Source organism: Mustela putorius, unplaced genomic scaffold (genome assembly GCF_011764305.1).
Source record: "Mustela putorius furo isolate JIRA1106 unplaced genomic scaffold, ASM1176430v1.1 tig00001093_pilon_pilon_pilon, whole genome shotgun sequence".
Classification (NCBI taxonomy): domain Eukaryota; kingdom Metazoa; phylum Chordata; class Mammalia; order Carnivora; family Mustelidae; genus Mustela; species Mustela putorius.
The window spans coordinates 498,165-516,275 of NW_025421565.1; the positions used below are offsets into that span (position 1 = coordinate 498,165).

The 18,111-nt window shown below is 53.4% G+C and overlaps 1 protein-coding gene across 1 annotated transcript in view; it reads right to left on the reverse strand.

Annotated features, from left to right (window-relative positions):
• Positions 1-14,726, reverse strand: part of LOC123393945 (integral membrane protein GPR137B-like) — a 36,445-nt gene extending 21,719 nt beyond the window's left edge. The window contains 1 exon segment of the mRNA XM_045087310.1: positions 14,187-14,726. Coding sequence (XP_044943245.1) covers positions 14,187-14,565 — 379 coding nt within the window. The 5' untranslated portion in view covers positions 14,566-14,726.
• Between the last annotated feature and the right edge of the window lie 3,385 nt (positions 14,727-18,111).

Here is an 18,111-nt window from a genome sequence, read left to right on the forward strand (position 1 = left end):
AGGTCCTCGGGAGACTGCCCGATGCATGTATAGTCCCTTATGACAAAACCCAAGTGAACATTCTAACACATGAAAATGATGATTGGGCCATTTTGACGATCGCTTATCCTGTCACATTTGATAATCATTATCCCTCACACCCCCTAATTGGATTTTACAAAAATACACCCCTCATATGGCCTAAATCCTGCCGATTAGAGCCATTGGTTGATGCCCTCACGGTGTTTACAGATGGTAGCAAATCTGGAACTGGTGCCTACGTGGTGGAAGGAAAGGTAATTCCGGTTGTTGTGCCATCAACCTCAGCTCAAAGAACAGAATTGTTGGTAATTATGTGTGTTTTACAAAGGTTTCAAAATCAGCCTATCAATATTATTTCAGACAGTAAATATGCAGTTGTAGCTACCAGATCTGTAGAGACTGCCATTATCTCAGCCAGTCAATCAGAAATTTCCTCCCTGCTGATTGAATTGCAAGACCTCATTCTCTCTCGTGGTGCCCCTTTTTATATCGGACATCTCAGAGCACACTCAGACCTCCCAGGGCCTATGGCTACGGGAAACTGAATAGCTGACATGGCCGCACGCTTTCATGTCTGTAGCGCCTTGGAAGACGCGAGAACCTATCATAAAAGGTGGCATGTCAATGCCCAAACTTTAAAGATGCGTTTTAACATCTCAAGGGCTGATGCACGAGACATCGTGAAGTCTTGTGGTAATTGTGTAACACATTTGCCTATGCCCTCCCTAGGGGTAAATCCCAAAGGGCTCTTACCTAACCATCTATGGCAAATGGATGTAACACATGTTCCTTCCTTCGGACAACAAAGATACGTCCATTTATGTGTAGACACTTGCTCGGGGAGAGTTAGCGCGACCCCCTTGCGAGGGGAAAATGTCAAACATGTGATGTCCCATTGCCTGTGCAGCTTTGCCTGCTGGGGAGTGCCAAAGCACTTGAAAACAGACAATGCCCCTGCTTACACTTCTGCAAGCTTTCGCGGCTTCATGGCCTGCTACAATATCCAGCATGTTACAGGCATACCATATAATCCTCAAGGCCAGGGCATTGTGGAACGTGCACACCTGACCTTTAAAACTACCTTGCAAAAAATACTAAAAGGGGGAATTGGAGAGGAGTATCGTACACCCAATGACCTCACCAATCTGGTCACCTTTATTTTAAATTTTCTCACGGTTGACAAGGACGGCACTTCGGCCGCGGAACGTCATTGGGGCCAACAGAAAATGCAGCAGTCAATGGTGAAATGGAAAGATGTCCTTACTGGCTTATGGAAGGGACCTGACCTGGTGCTTCGGTGGCACCGAGGTTCCCTTTGTGTTTTCCCACAGGATGCGCCTGCTCCACTCTGGGTGCCGGAACGCCTCACCAGGCTGGTGGCTGTGGAACCTGTGGAGGATGCTGGTGATGATGATGATAGCGACGACGACTGTCCTGCAGCCTGTTCCCATGAAGGCGGAGCCAGTTCAACTGTGGCCGAGACAAGAGACTGCCCAGCTTCAGGCCCTTCTTCAAATGGCTCAGCATAGAGTGCATTCTTCTCACCCGAACTCATGTTTGCTACTGACGCTTATTTTAATGCAACAGGTGTTGGCAGCCCAGGGCTCATTATATTGGGCATACGTCCCCGATCCACCCCTGTTACAGCCCGTGGGTTGGGATGTGAGTTCTATTCCTGTATATGTTAATGATACTGTCTTGCTAGGCCCTCCCTCTTCTGTTCACCTCCGGCCACAGCAGGCTGCCATATCTTACAAGGGCTATTCTGATGTATATCCCATATGCTTTGCGATGAAGCACACAATGCCACGCTGTTTGAGTGTTTCCCCGCGATCTGGTTATAGTGATGTGAGTATAGCTGGCCTTGACACTACCTATAGCACCATAGTGACTTCTGGTATAGCCCCACGGGATATTCCACTTTGTGCAGCTAACTTAAGTATAGCTAAAGGGATTGGAGTACCCTGGAGGCTCTGCCTAGGACAAAAGGCTACTAAGTACTCACTAGAGGATAGCTTTGAGCTTTGGGATTGGGGGCCTATAATATCTTCCGGATGTCCTGAATGCCGTCCGAAAATACCCCCAATTCTCACTCCTCAACGTGGCTATCCGGTGCAAACTGAGATTTGGAAACTTATTGCCGCCTTTGGAGGCGCCACCCTCCTTGTCCCGCAAACCAGTAACGCTAAGACCATATTTGGATATGAGAATATTGGACAAATACTCAGATACCCCCAAGCCTGCATGCCCCATCCATTTATGCTAGTTGTAGGAAACCTTACAGTAATAAAGGAAAATGCCACTTATCATTTCTCTTGTTATAACTGTACCCTAACCAATTGTATTCGAGGAGTGCTGCCAGGCGATGGATTATTAGTGGTAAAACAGCCCCCATTTATTATGATCCCAGTTAATATCTCCAAACCATGGTATTCTAACCCCGGCTTAGAGTTGTGGGAGCGTGTACAGGCTGCCCTAAGCCGACCCCGACGAGAGCTAGGATTGTTGTTATTCGGGATAGTCTCCTTAATCACCCTAATTGCAACAGCTACCACAGCGTCTGTGTCCCTTGCTCAGGCTGTGCATACTGCTGATACTGTGGATCAGCTCGCACATAACACTTCTGCCGTGCTGGGAATTCAGGAAGATATAGATAAAAGGGTTGAAACCCGGTTAAATGCACTATATGATACTGTTAGATTTCTAGGGGAGGAAATTCAGAGCTTAAAATTGCGCACCAGGATCCGGTGTCATAGTGATTATCACTGGATTTGCGTAACCTCTAAAAAATATGCCTCTGAGACTTCGTGGGACCGAGTACAACGCCATCTCGAGGGGGTCTGGTCTAACTCTAATCTATCCCTTGATCTGTTGCAATTACATCAAGAAATATTAGATATTGAAGAAGCTCCTCATGCCAAGTTAACTGTTGCTCAGCTTGCTGAAAACTTTGTAAGCTCCTTGTTTTCTCACTTCCCTTCCCTGACGCACGCATGGTATGTTGTAGGAACAATTATAGGAGTGCTAGTGGTAATTGTTCTTTTCATGTGCCTCTTGCCTTGTGCGGTTAAAATTATACTCGCAGAAGTTTATAAGTTAAGAGCCATCATACGTAACCATCAGCTAATCAACCGCGGTGGGCTCAGAATGTCACCTTGAACGCCACCCAGGTATCTCTTGGCTCCGTCAGTGATTTGGTTAGTATGTCCTAACAATCAGTCTCATTCCTCAAAAACTGGGCAGGCATAGGAGCCCTGATTATGTTGATGATTCTGGCTCAAGTGCTCCTTCTACAATGCATCGCGCGACAACAACGGCTACAGCAACAGGCTTTGGTCTAAGCCATGATGGCTCTGGAGGCTGGCATCTCCCCCCCCAAAATATGGCTTAGCATGCTGGATCGATAGCCAAAGACGGGTAAGACTGATCCCTCACCATAGCAACCTAAGACAGGGGCTCCTCGGCCAGGGGGAGTACCCGATGACGGGTAAGCATGTGTGCTGAGGATTGGCAACCTAAGACAGGCACGATCCCTGCCATATAAACAATAAAAAAGGGGGAGCTGTGGGGAGCCATTCAGCAGGTGCAAGGAGTCACGTAGATGGCAGTGCCTGTAGATTGAGGAATTAAGAATGATTGGTTTAGGGGGATGTGGGTGCGCTCGTGGCTGACGCATGAGCAGCACCAGGAGCCAAGAGAGAAACGCATGATCACCGCTAGAGAACAATAGAGTCCTGTATGGTTACATAAGAGTGCCACGAGGACGCTGCGTGCGCGGCATTGTGATTGGGCATTGGGGGAGGGGTTGAGCGCGCGCGCATTAATATCGCTGTGTGCTTGTTTTGCGGCCGCCATTATTAAAAAGAAGCTTGCCACTCACCTCGTCTGTGGGTCGTTCTTGCGGGCCGAGAACGACACTCTAGGACATAAAGGGCCCTGGCAGAGGGCAGCCGGCAGCCTGGGAAGCACCACCCGGGCTGCTGCAGCCTGTTTCTCAGGGGCGTGGGCCCCACCTGTCAGGGGGAGGAAGGAGCTGGGCCCAGCAGCCCCCACAACAGCCCGGGCCACAGAAGCCCAGTCCTACCCCAGACCCACCAGCTCCGCTGGGCAGAGGCCACGGGGAGAAGACCCGCCATCATCGCCAGCAAGACCCATGTCTCGCTGGGACAGATGGAGACTGACCGTGCAGACTGGCCTCCCAGGCAGGATCCTCTCTCTTCAGCCTCGTGAACGGAAAGGACCTTGATCACACAAGGTGCCACGATCATCACTACGTTTCCAAACCTCTCCTATGGCAACCGCCACCCTAGGTCACTATCCGCCAGTGGAGGCCCTGCCTGCAACAGTTCCAGATGTGTGGAACACGCACAAGAAATAACACGTTCGTAGCAGGGAGGAGACCTCTTCCAGCTCGGGAAGCTTAGCCGGGGGTCAGCGGCCAGCTAGGCCCAACGGCTCCAGGAAGAAAGGCCCCGTGTGACCACAGTGGCCCACGTCTTACCGCGGCCATAATCCTTGCACCGAATCCCCCAGAACGACAATGTAAGATAGCACGGAAGATTCCGCATGTGTCTTTCCCTCCCCAAAATAACTCTGCCTCATAAATAGGGAGAATTCTGACATTCCCCGAGAACTCCTGACCTGGCTGGGAGCAGTGCAGTGCGGGCTACGGGCCACCCATGGGTGTCCCCCCAGATCACGTGGAGTCCCACCACTCAGTCAGCAGGCGAGGCCTCTGGGAGGCAGTTAGGTCAGGAGGATGAGGCCCTCGTGAGGAGCATACAGTGCTCTCTCTGCTCTCCACCACGTGAGGACCCAAGGAGAAGCTGCCATCTGCAACCTGGAAGGGCTCTCACCAGAGCACCACCATGGTAACACCCTGACCGCGGACCCCCAGCTCTAGAACTAAGAGAATAATTTGCTGCAAAAACCCCCATGGTATTTGGTTACAGCAGCCTGGGGAGCCCCAGACAGCGCAGACGGTGCTCCTCATATCCACCCCTGACTGGACGGACCCTCGGGACATCCCAGAGAGGAAGTGACGTGGCAGGACACGGGGACCGAGGCCTCCTTCTGCTCCCAGAGCTGCCCCGGCTCACAGTGGGCCACTGGGTGGGGCCGGCAGGGACCAGGATGGTGAGGGACAAACCCACATCCCATCAGAAACAAAGAAAGGAACTGGGAATGGCACAGCCCATGAGGACAGGACCTGGAGGAGACCTCTGCCACCATATCTGTGAAGGGCTATCCCGGCAGAAGGGACTGTATCTGCTCAGAAGGGCCCTGAGGGCAGGAATGGGAGCCAAGCAGACGTCCCCCAGGCAACCCCTCTCCGTCCCAGCGCTCTGAACCTCAGGAAGCTGCCTCTGGGAACGAACCAGAGCAAATGGATTTGCCTTACATTTAAATAGTAACAGATGTCACTGGTTCTTTTAAAAACATGCAACAAGCACCCTACCGTGAGAATCGTAGAGATGAAGGAGGGACCTAAGTCCCCAACCTTCCACTGGAAACATCCCACTTTGTGTCACCACTGTAAGGACTGTCCCCAAGTAATGCTGGCCAGTGGCACAAGCGATGTTCGCCACGTGGTCTGTTTTCCCACTCAACATGCACCTCCATCAAGGCAGGAGCCACGTTTGTCCCCAGTCCTGTCTACACAGCATCTAGAGAGTCACAGGCTCCCAGAAACACACGACAACCCACCTCCACGTCTGTCGGTGGGGGAAAGGGTGGCCAACGGGGACAGATACCTACAGAACAGCCTCCAGCCTCAAGAAGCAAGGTCATGACAAGTGCCAAAACATGGGTGACCCTCGAAAACCTGACACTAGGTGAGAGACGCTGGGCCCAGAAGGCCACTGATGGGGGGTTGCCTTTGTTGGGAAACATCCTGAACAGGTCACTGCACGGAGACAGAAAGCACACTTGTGGCTGCCCGGAGCTGGTGCAAGGGGAAGGGTTTGGGGAGATGGAACCGTTTGAGAAGTGAGCAGAAGTGACAGCTGCAGAACAGGAGGGGCTTAAATGCCACCAAACTGTACAAACACAATGGTTCCTTTTATGTTGTGTGAATTCCACCTTGATTTTGAAAACATGCTCGTTGACTGAGCAGAAGAGTCTCCGGGCTGCAGTGGAAACTGGGGCCGCCATGTGACAGCTATGCGTGGACAGACGTGTGCACCGTCCCTGGGGGCAGGAGTGCAGCCCTGACGGGGGGCTCAGCCCGCAGTGAGCCGTGGGCTGACATTCCCTGAGCTTCTCTCCCTGCTGCGTCTGCCACCGGTCATCCACCGGCCTGATGGGCAACGCAATCCCCCACAGCTCTTAGGTCTAGAATCCCCCAAAAGGGCAGCAGGAGGTAGGGGGCAGCCTTGGGAGTGTATCCCATAGTGTGTGGGGATTTTTGCCCTGAAGATCATGCTTAACAAGTGTCTGCCGTGAAAGGGGTAGAGAGCTGATGATGTTACACGCCGGCCACAGAAGGGAACCTGTCTCCTGGCGGCCAGGGGCAGGGGAGACACAGACAATGGGCCAGCACCGGCTTGATGTCTTGTGACATCATGTCTGTCTTTCCCATAGTCAGTGGCCCTTAAGGGAAGAAATTCCTACTTACTGCCTCTGGAACAGCACTCTTTAAGCAGGATATGAGAACCCAAGCCCATTTCCAACTTGTCCCAGCAAAAACAACAGGATAAAGATGGGGTGGGAGCTTGGGGATAAACGCTGGGTCTGTTCTAACCTTATCCCAAGGACCAAATCCAGCTCACAACCTGTTTTTTGTATGGCCTGTGAGCTAAGAGCAGTTTTTATCTTTTGAAAGATAAATACACACACACACACACACACACACACACACACACACACACGGGTCACACAGGGCTCAGAAGGCCCAAGATACAGACACAGGCTCCCTGTGCTCCTTCTTTTCTCGAGGCCCTCTGCACGCAAATTTGAGGAAATCAACCTACTTGTGGAGAAAAACCACTTGGCCTTCATCTATCCTCATTAGCGAACAGACTCTTAACCTCAGGCCAGGGATAAATAAAAAGTAAAGTATTTACAAGGTTCTGCAGGCTCCCTGAGTGCGAGTGCAGCAGGGATCATCATGACCACTGGCTGAGAATATTCCTGTCCCAAGAAAACCTGACCTGCCTGAATGTCAGCCTGAGACAGACCCACAAACCAGGAAGAGGCTCCTCTCCCCTCGCTAGAGCTACAAGGACAACAGGAACCGACTGAATGAAGCCTTTCTCCAGATCACATGATCCACTGTTCTCAAAAACCCAAGTCTCCGAGTGATGTTGCTGGATGAGCAGATTTCCACTCTGCCAATGGCCGCCCCTCTGGGCAGGCAGCCCCTCACCGCCCTGATGGCGTCACCTCCGGGACACTCTCCTCCCCAGTACTGGAGGCCTTTGGGGGCCGAGATGAGGGACACACGACCGTCCCTGGTTGGGGAGGGCACACGCTGTTGGACACAGCCATGGGCATCCCCCACCCAACTAGGCCCTGCCTGTCTGACCTGGGGAAAGACAGGGGCACAAAAAGATGCCACAAAACCCCGTAGGTGGCAGGGTGTGTGGGACCCAGACCAAGGCTCCTGGTGGAGACGGGAGCTGCAGGTTCATGCTCAGCACACAAGGACACAGCCAGGAGGCTCTGCTCTGCTCTTGCTGTTGAAAAATCAAGGCCTCAGGGTCAAGGAAACAGGACTTGGGGTCGGCTGAGTCTGACAACTCCCAAGAGTGCTGAGGGCATTCACAAAACATGGCTCAGCTTAGACCAGCGCTGAAACAATGATAACTAGAGTGGAGAGAATTAAAAGCTGGCGCTCCCATGAGAGATCTTGGGCAACTGGGCTGTAGAATCTGTGATTTTTTTTTTAAAGATTTTATTTATTTGACAGAGAGAGAAATCACAAGTAGGCAGAGAGGCAGGCAGAGAGAGAGAGAGAGGAGGAAGCAGGCTCCCCGCAGAGCAGAGAGGCCGATGTGGGGCTTAATCGGCCGATGTGGGGCTTAATCCCAGGATCCTGGGATCATGACCTGAGCCGAAGGCAGAGGCCTTAACCCACTGAGCCACCCAGGCACCCCTGGGCTGTAGAATCTGAAGGCCCCTTCTTAGGGAAATTTTTAGAAGTGAGGCTCGGAAGCTACTTCCTGGGAGGGGCTGATGGTGGATAGTCAACTGAATGCAAATAAGGAAACTTCTCCTAGGTTCCATGTGTGCTTGCCCTTGCAGAGGCACACACACAGGTACACACACACACAAGCGCACACACAGGCATGCACATAGAGGCTCCCACACAAGCACACACACAGGTACACACAGAGAGGAACGCCCATAAGCGCACACACAGGTACGCACACAGAAGAGCACATACAGGCACACACAGGCATGTACACAAACACACACACAAGCACACACACACAGGTACATACACATAAGCCACTGAGTGACCACAGGGGCGAGTGTCTGGGACCAAGAGGTCATGGGTGTGGCACACAGAGGTGAGGCCAGCATAGTCCCTGCCCTGGTGTGACTGTTTGGTCCCAGCTTTGAAATAAGGTACTTGAGGACAGTCAAAGGCCTGTCTGTGTGCTCCTAAGCTTCTTACTTCTTCATAATCACGTACAGGCCTAGAAGCATCCCTCCTCACACCTCCAGGATTTCGACCCAGCACACAATAGTATTTGGTAAACCTTTTTTTTTTTTTTTTAAGATTTTATTTATTTGAGAGAGACTGAGAGAGAGAGCATGAGAGGGGAGAGTGCAGGAAGGAGAAGCAGATCCTTGCTGAGCAGGGATCCTGATGCAGGACTTAATCTGGAACTCCAGGATCATGACCTGAGCCAAAGGTAACCAAAGGAGCCACCCAGGCGCCCCATGGTAAACATTTCTTGATTAAATGGACTTCCCAGAACCCCAGCAAGACTCACTTATTCCTAAGATCAACATCCCCTTTTCCTGGTGGGGGAGGGAGAGATGGTCCCTGATTAGATTTTGGCTGCCTCCTGGTTCCCTATCACCAAGGATGGGGACAGTGCATTTTGAGTTAGGGTGGTGTGTGCAGCAAACACAGGCTCACCGGTGCCGGGCCTCTACCCCACTCTTCATCCCAGGCTGGTGACCTTGGACAAGTCCCTAGAAGCCTCCAGGCCTCAGTCGGTTCATCTGGAAGAGGAAGGGCTGGGCTGCTGGACCCCCTCCCCCAGATCTCGGCTCCAGGAGCCGCAGAGGTGAGCTGTTCCCTTTCACACTCCCGCTAAGGGAGAGCCGAGAGTCCCTGCCACTTTACAAACATAAATGTTGCAGCATGGCACCACAAGTCATTTGGATGACACGGTGGGGGGACAAAAGGCAGGGCCGGCCCCGGGGGTCAGACCTTTAAGACCTGGTTTGGTATCTGGGCAAGAGCCAGAGTCGCTCTTGTTAGATGCAGAAAGGGCACTTCACTGAGGTGCAGAGGGTACGACACAGACAGGCTCTCCTTAAAGCAGCTCCCACCAGGGGGATGTGCCCCCCCGGGGGTCTCTGCTTTCCTGATGAGGAATGTTAGTAACCAGCCACAGGAGCTATATGAGGGGTGAAGCCGGACTCAAACTCGGTCCTGCTCACACGGTTCCCCCCTCCTCCCATGTGCGGTGCTGCCCCCTCATTTATAGGCCTTTGCTGGCACACAGTACCCCCAGACTCCCATGATACACTCCAACACCCCCCACGAGCCACAGTTCCCCACCCCCAATGGCCCTGCAGCAGCTTCCCAGCTGCCTTCGAGATGCGCTGTCATCCCGGCTTCTGCGTCAGCATCCATTAACCACACCCCATGTCGCCCCGTCCCCAGAGTTCACTTCTCCTTTTCCTTCCTCAAAATACCCTCCTGTCATGGCAGGAATTTGTCACCGGGCTCAAGACAGAGCGGAACCAGTGAGACCTTGAGCCCCCTCCACTCCACCAAACTCGGGTCCCTAATAGTCTGAGGTCCAGACCCGTGATTCCAAGGGAAAAAGGCTGAAGGGATGATGGCTGAGCCCATGGCACACCAGGAGCTCTACAGACAGACCTGCTGGCCCAGGGGTTGCCCGGTGCAGAAGCTGGTAGCCTCTCTACTGGGCCTCAACCCCACAGCCTGGTGTGGAAGGCACCCCAACAGCCCAAGTGCAGAGACTCCCGTTTGTTCTCAGGGTCCTGCTCTGCTCGAAACCTCCGTCTGAGGCAAACAGTGCCAGAAGAGCAGGCTCCAGAGGACAGACCTCGGTTCAAGCCTCGGCCCCCCGCCACTTCCTGGTGCAGCAAAGAGCTGAGTGGGAGGGACGCCTGGGCAGCTCAGTCGGTGAAGCCTCTGCCTTCAGCTCGTGTCATGATCCAGGGTCCTGGGATCCCATCATGCGGGTCGGGCTCCTTGCTCAGGAGGGAGCCTGCTTCTCCCTGTCCCTCTGCCTGCCACTCCCCCTGTTTGTATACATGCTCTGTCTCTGTGACAAATAAAATCTTATTTAAAAAAGAAGAAAAAGAAGAAAAGATCTGTGTGGGAGTTTGGCTGTCCCCAGGACTGATACTGGGGGACCAGAGCCAGATAGGACAGGTACTCAACACCCTACGTTCCAAAGACAGCCCCAGATATTTGGGGCCAGTCACACACCTCACACAGGGCCTGCTAAGAGTCAGCAGAACCAGTCCTACCACCAGCCTCCTCCCATGTTCCAGCCTGTCCCAGGAGCTGGAGAGTGGAGAAAGGAGTCATCAGCCCCGGCAGGAGAGCAGCGTTCATGCTAGGAGATGCAACCGGCATCCCTGGTCACTGAGGAGAAAACCCCCGAGGAACTGCTCGAGAAAACCCCCGAGGAACTCCCCCCAGGGGATTAGGAAGCAGAAACCTCATCACCCCACTCCATGGACAGTGACGTGCTGAGATGGGAAGGCTCAGACCCAAGGGGGTGTAGACATGACAACAAAGTGGATTCTGGAGAGTCCCAGCAGAGGCCCACCTGTGCTGTGGAGGTCTAATGGCACCAGGTTCGGCGGGGGGGGGTGGGAGGGGTGGTATCTGCCTACACCTGGGATTTCTATAGGTGGCAGAGAAGGAAAGAGGGCAGGTGGGGACTTGGGAGGAGACCGAGGATGGGCACCAGCCCCTGACCTGCGTGGCCGCACCTGCAGAAGGGACTGGGTGGAAGGCGGACAGGCAGAGGGAGCCAGGATAAGACAGAGTCCGCCATGTGGCCGCGGCCCCATGACAGGGTCACCCCCAGAGCCCAAGGTGAAGCAGAGCCAGCAGAGAACAGGCAGAGCATCCCATAAAACCACCTCCTCGGGCCAGCCCCAGAAGAGCCAGATTCCAAAGATGGGGGGCAAGGCTAAGCACTCAGGACACACCCTTCTCCTGCACTCGGAGCCCTGGACAGAAGGGACCATGGCCCTCCAGCAGCCGGGGCAAGAGGAGGTGCCTCGGAGGCTGCGGGGCACGATGGGCCAGCTCTTGACCACCCCGCCCCCCAGAGGGAAGATGGTAACACCTTCTCCCCAGTTATCAGGGAGGCTCCACACAGAGGCCTAAGCCAGTCCCAGGCACTGGGCCAGGCACAGAGCACAGGACAATGACAGATGAGACTTCCTCCAGCTCCAAGAGCACCTTCTAGCTCTTCCCCAAACTTCTGCCATGGTGCCCCTCTGCCACAGCCCTCTCCTTCTTCCCACTGGCCTCCCCAGCTGCCACAAACCCGCCTCCTGAGGGCTCAGGTCCCACGGAAGCCTCCCACAGCTTAAATATACACCACCTAAGTCCCTTGAGTTACTACTTAACTGGGTGGGGTATAAGATTCGTACCCCCCAGCCAGGGGTTTGGCTCCCAGCAAACAGGGGCTACAACTACGGTAGAGTATGTTTCCCCTCTGAACACTGTACCACAAAGCACGGGCCATCGCTTAGATGCCAGAGATGTGGGGGACCTCCCAGCGCCTCCATGCCCCGACCAGGTAACCTTGAGCGAGCCACTGAACTTCTCTGACCATTCACAACACAGGGACCGTCTCATCACTACCATCAGAGGGCCCTTATGAAGAGGCCAAACCAGTTCGAATGGAGCCTGGCACCCAGTCGGGCTTCTCCATTATCTGCTGCTCACCCCCTCCCTCCCAGATCTGATGGACTTGTTCTGAGATGGGCCCCAGGGAAGCGGTAATTCTTAAAAGCTCCCTGGGCTATTCCAGTGGTTGAGAACCTTGTCTAAGAGAAGGCACGCAGGAGGGAGAGCTAGGGAGAGACGTCAGAGCTGAGAGTCAAAGGAAGGGTGACCCCCTTTCTAGTTCCCCAGAAATATCAGAGTATTTGTCAGGAAGCCAGGGGATGGCTTTGCTCTACAGAGCCTCGAAGACCAGCACTTAGGTACCCCCTTTCCTGCCAGCCACCCGGGAGATATGAAAAGCAACAAGAGGCGGAAGATACAAAGAAGCCCGGGCCAGGGCTTGAGGCCTCTTGACTGGAGTGGCTCTGTCTGCCTGGTCACTCTTTCCCTCGCTCAGCGTTTACTTGCCAACCAGCAGATGGTGCAGAAAATGTGCGGCCCTGCCCCTAAGCCAGCTAGTGCAGAATTTGCATGTGATTAGTGTGGAGAGCCATGGCCCTGGCCTGCATTTTCCTTTTTTTTTTTTTTTTTCTCTTAGAAAGGAACACAAATACCTAAATACAAAACACGATCACAGTCACAGTTCTTAAAGTAATGTCAGCCTACCTCACCTTTGTATCTTGCTGGAACTACCCTTTTGGATCCAATTAAAAAGCTAAAGTGTCAGCAGTGGAGCTGAGGACTGCCTGAGTAACCAGCTTTTGGGCAACAAAGGTAATTTTTTGACAGATAATACCTATGACTCGAGCACTGGAAAAATATGTGGCTACACCAGACTTATCAGAAGGCTGTGAGCGCAGAGCTGTTTTATAAGACTATCATGGCTACTAACTAGTACCCAGCTATTCTGGAGCCAGACCTGTTTCCTGCCGATTGTCTCTAGGGCTCCCACAGCACAGCAATCCTTCTCTATTTTTTCTTGCCTTTCTTTTTTTGAAGTAAAGACGTTTTCTTTAGAGAACAGGGACACTTAAAAAAGGAGAATGCCTGCCTGCATCGGGCGTCTGTCAGTGAGAGAGCTCTTCAATTACCCTCACCAGATGACACCGGCAGAGTCCTTGTGAAAATGGACATTTCAGGGCTTGGAAAGCTAATGAGAATCAGAGATGATGATGAGGGCGTTGTGTACTTAAACCTTTTTGCAATACCTGCCATGGTATTTACAAAGCACTTTACAATCACCGTCCTTTCCTTAAGTCACAGCAGCCCAGTCTATTCACATGTTCTCCCATTAGCTTATTAAAAATAGGCCTCATAAACTAGCTCCTCTGTGCCCATAAAAGAGCCCCGGTAAACTTTATGGCTTCTTCTTGGGGCCTCTCCATCCAGCTCAGACAGCAAGCCTTGACCTCCCCTGGAAGCAGCTGGGGAGCTGGGTGTCACCCCCAGACTGTTCAGCAGCCCTGAGAAATGAAGTCCAAAGCTCTAGTTCATTCAGCAGGGCTCCAAGCTGGAGATCAAAAACATCTCATCCCAAATGGGGCAGTCCCGTCCTGTCATTACTCAAAAATATCAGCGTCTGACCCCAATCTGGAGGCCAGCGTGCACATGACCTTTCCAGGCTCAGGTCAGGTGCTCTGGGATGACAGGACAGAGGAGTCAGTCTAGAGGTCAAGCCTCCCTGGCAGCCACCTTCTAATGTGTGCAGGAAGCTGCCCCTGAGCCCAGACAGGGCGGGCCCAAAACCCACTGGTGGCTATGAGGGCAGGCCCTCACTTTCTCCCTCTGTCACCTCATTTGGGAATGGGCGGGGTGGGGTGAAGGAAAACGGCTTGCAGGTAGGACAGGGCTCTGGCGACCCCAGAGCCAGTGCCTTCCGCCCACCCTCTGGGCTCCGCGACCGCCCCGCGCAGCCATAAGCCCTGCAGCTGGCGCAGCGCGCGAGGCGGGGGGATGGGGTGGGGGGGCTCTCCCAGGTGAGCACCCTCCCCGCCAGGTGAGCATCCCGCCCGGTGAGCGCCCTCCCCCCTAGGTGAGCGCCCCCGCCACAGGTGAGCGCCTGGCCCCTCGGTGAGCGCCCCCCAGGGCCCCCCGCCGCGCGTGAAGAACTGCAGGCACACGGGGAAGCAGTAGAGCAGCCAGAAGACTAAGGGGCCTAGCGCGTTGGCCGCCACGAAGTCTCTGAAGTAGAAGGAGAAGAGGACGGTCCGCAGGGAGCCCCAGAGGAGGCAGAGGAAGAGGAAGACGCTCTGGTAGCTCAGCCGCTTGTGGCCATAGCGCAGCACCAGCCAGAGCTGCGCGCAGATAAACACGAAGAGCAGCGAGTAGAACGCGGTGTAGACGACGGTGAGGCCGAGCTTCACGTAGGGCGGCGCGGCCGGGGTCAGCGTGGGCGGCAGAGAGTCTTTGCGGAGCGGGTCCCACGGCGGAGCCGCCATCGGGCCCGGGACGCCGCGGCGGGGCCGGGGGCGCCTCATCTGCGCTCGCGGCCCGCGCCGCCCCCGGGGGGTCTCGGAGCCGCGCGCCCCGCCCGGAGCCCGGCGCCCGCAGGAAAGAAAACAAGCGGCACTTCCTCCCGCCGCACCACATGATCCGCGGGCGGCCCGGGCCGGGAGGGGCGGCGCCGCGCCCGCCGCCCCCACGCGCCCGCAGCCCCGCGCGCCCCTGCACTGCCCCGCGGCCCCGCCGCGTGCCCACCCGCCCCGCCCCCGCCCTGCGCCCTTCGCCGCCGCAGGTCGGACCCCGAGCCGCACGCGCCCCCGTGCCCCCGCCGCAACCCGCACTGTCCCACGTCAGACCCCGAGCCGCGCGCCCCGCCCCGCCCCGCCCGGCCACCGACACTGCGCGTCCCGCACAGCCGGATCCAGGCGCCGCCCCGCCCCCTCCACCGCCCGCTCCGCCGCCCGTCCCAGGACACTGCGGGTCCCGCGGTGCTCAGCTCCTGAAGTCCGGGACCCGGGCTCCCCACGGCCCCCAGCTCTTCGCCGACGATGACTGACTTGTTTCGCAGAAGTTAATTCTTTTATCTCAAAACAACAAACTTTAAGTCTTTATTTATTTATTTATTTATTTCATTAAAAGTAAATCTGGCTGTGAAGGGCCGGCGTTTTTTCGCGGACTCTGAATCCAGAAGTGCCCTGCAGGAAAGCCCGTGTTTGTGGGGTCTCGCACGCCAGAGCGAGCGAACTGGTTCCTGTGGCTCGGGCCCGTCTTGGGGGTACAGGGCACTCTTCCTTAGGCGGGGACAGGGCAGTGCTCCCCGGAGACCCGCCGCGCCAGCTGCGCCCCTCCAGGCAGCGCGCCAGTGCGGCGAGCTCTGGGCGGGAGCCCCGGAGGCCGCAGGACTCCGGGTGAAGCACGACTGCTCTGCGCTCATGGGCTCCGGCTCCAGCCCACCCTTTCTGGCCAGATCCCACGGCCGCTCTTTTGCCGCCCCGGAGAGGGTCGCTCCTCCCAGACAGAAAACTTGACTTGCTGGACGCCCCGGGACATCTGCGGGGCCGGGAGTTGGGGAGTGCCCGGGGCAGAGAAGGGATGCCAGGCTGACCTCTGGAAGCGAGTCTGGACAAACAGAGGAAAGAGGCCCGGTCTGCAAGGCTCCAGTTAATTCCTTGTGACTCCTTTTTTCATCTTTATAGTCAGCTTCGTGCCTAATTGTGTTGTTTTTTTGGTGGTGTTTTTTTTTTTTTTTTTTTTTTTTTTTTTTTTTTTTTTCCCCCTGAAACGGGCCCCGTGGAGCCTGGATCCAGCTCTATGTTTCCTCCAAATTAGTGTTTACACTTTGCCAATCCATTTCAGGTGCTTTGTCAAGGCCAAGTGTGCCTTTGGTGTCAAGCTCCTTTTCTCCTTCCTCTTTCTCTTTCCATCGCGGAGAGAAAACAGTCCCCCCACCTCTGATCTTGGTCCCCTCAATCCCTTCTGCACAAGGCAGCTGGAGTGATCTTTTTTCTTTTCTTTGTCATTCCCTTGCTTAATTCCTTTCGCTTGCCCCTCATCTTCCGGAGAATATAGTCCACATTCCTACCCTAGCTCACCTCCCTGACTTGTCTCTCTTAAGAGGTGTTAAAGAGTATTAAACACCCCTTAACTCCCCTACACCTGGAAAATTCTTTCCACCCCTTCCTCCAACAACTGGCCAAATACTATTCATCTATAAGGAGGTTGCTTCCTCCAGAAAGTTTTCCCAGACTTCACTGCCCACCATCTGCTCAGGATTAGGTCAAAGCACCTGTGTGCTCACCAAGCAACCTTGCATAATTGGCCTGCCCCTGGACTTGTTTGTAAATTTCCTTAGGCTGGAAACTATGCCTTGTTTACCCGTATCTTTCCTGTGCTTGCCTGGGCATTCAAAAAATATGTTTATGTTTTCTTATGCTGAAAGAATGTAATTTGTCATCAGAGGTTTGGGCTCTGATACTTCTCATCTGTAAAGCCTCTATTCACAACACTACCTTACGATCCAAGATGGCTGCTGCCTCTCCAACCATTACATCCACCTCCTGGGCTGGCATTTGGAAAGACAGGAGAGAACTAGTAGGCACTTGTCCCTTCCTGTTTATGGAGTCTTCCCAGAAATACCACAGAAAGCATCCACTTTCACTTCATTGTTAGAACTTAGTTACCCTAATGAGACAACTGCAAGAGAGATTAGGAAATGTGGTTTTTATTCCATATGGCTAAAAGTCAAAGTTCTGTTATTATGGACAAAGAGGAGACTCCATTTGGGAAGGAACTAGCCATCTTTACCAGCATCAAATGTGCTTTTTACTATTCTGACATATCTGGAAATAAAAACCATATAAAATGCTTCCTCTTTATATAATGCAACATACCTTGTCCACTTGCAAAATACCTTCACTCCTCCCCACAGAGGGGTCACACTAAAGGATCATTTTCTGTGTCCAGCTTGAAGTCCAGGACCTGTGGGTGATAGTCATTCCTCCTTTAATTCTGCCACGACCCCGTCTCAATATTCTGATCTTCTAGATTAAGTTATCTATTATGAACTTATCCTATATAAACAAAGAAAATTAAAAGTAAAAAAGGAATTAGTTGAAATACACATAAATATACATATGACATAGCAAGAAAGAAACATAAGTAGAAGTTAGAGACCTTATTTTTGCAAGTGGTCACAAGACTATTAGTGTTATAAAGCTATATCAATTTAGGACTCCTCTCTTTTTTAAAAGATTTTATTTATTTGACAGAGAGATAGAGCACAAGTAGGCAGAGCAGCAGGTAGAGGGAGAGGGAGAGGCAAGCTCTCTGCTGAGCAGGGAGCCCGATGCAGGCCTCAATCCCAGGACCCTGGAATCATGCCCTGAGCTGTATGTAGACGATTAACTGACTGAGCCACCCAGGTGCCCCTAGGACTCCTCTCTTAAATGCATGTTATAAAATCTTCATTTTCTTTTATTAACCATCTCAGCTAATCAGGAAATAATCCTCACATCTGAGGGATCTGTGGATGTTCATTTTTTTTTGGAGTACCATGATGACAAGTGCTCAGAAAACCTGAGCATGACAGCACAGGTGTGGTGGGCAAAGACAGTAAATCCAAGTTCAGAAACACTGTCTATTCCTGTGAAGACAAATCACGGATTCCCTCCATGAGTAAAGAAGTCTGTGTACTTGGTTTCCAGGCGGCTGTGTAGGACCTCCTCTGACTTTGGTACCTTTCAGAATACTCACAGTTGGTTAGTGATGCAGGAAAGAAGCTAGATTGGCCTTGGGAGGGGATGTCTAAGTTGTTAGAAACCTAGATAATTTCAGTCTCTACCTACGTGGTCCATGTGTCCACGACCCACTGAATAAGCAGTGGGTTAGCTAGGGAGAGAAGCTGACTTACACCCACGGGACAAGTTAACCTGCCCTCTTGAATATTGAGAGTCTCTAGTGTCACTGGGTCTTTTGGTGACCTGACTTGATGGCTTGATGGATCAAAATAACAGCAGGCTCCAGATAGGCAGCTCAAACTGCATGGTAAACGAACTTTCTTAATAGGCATTTGGCTTCTTCCA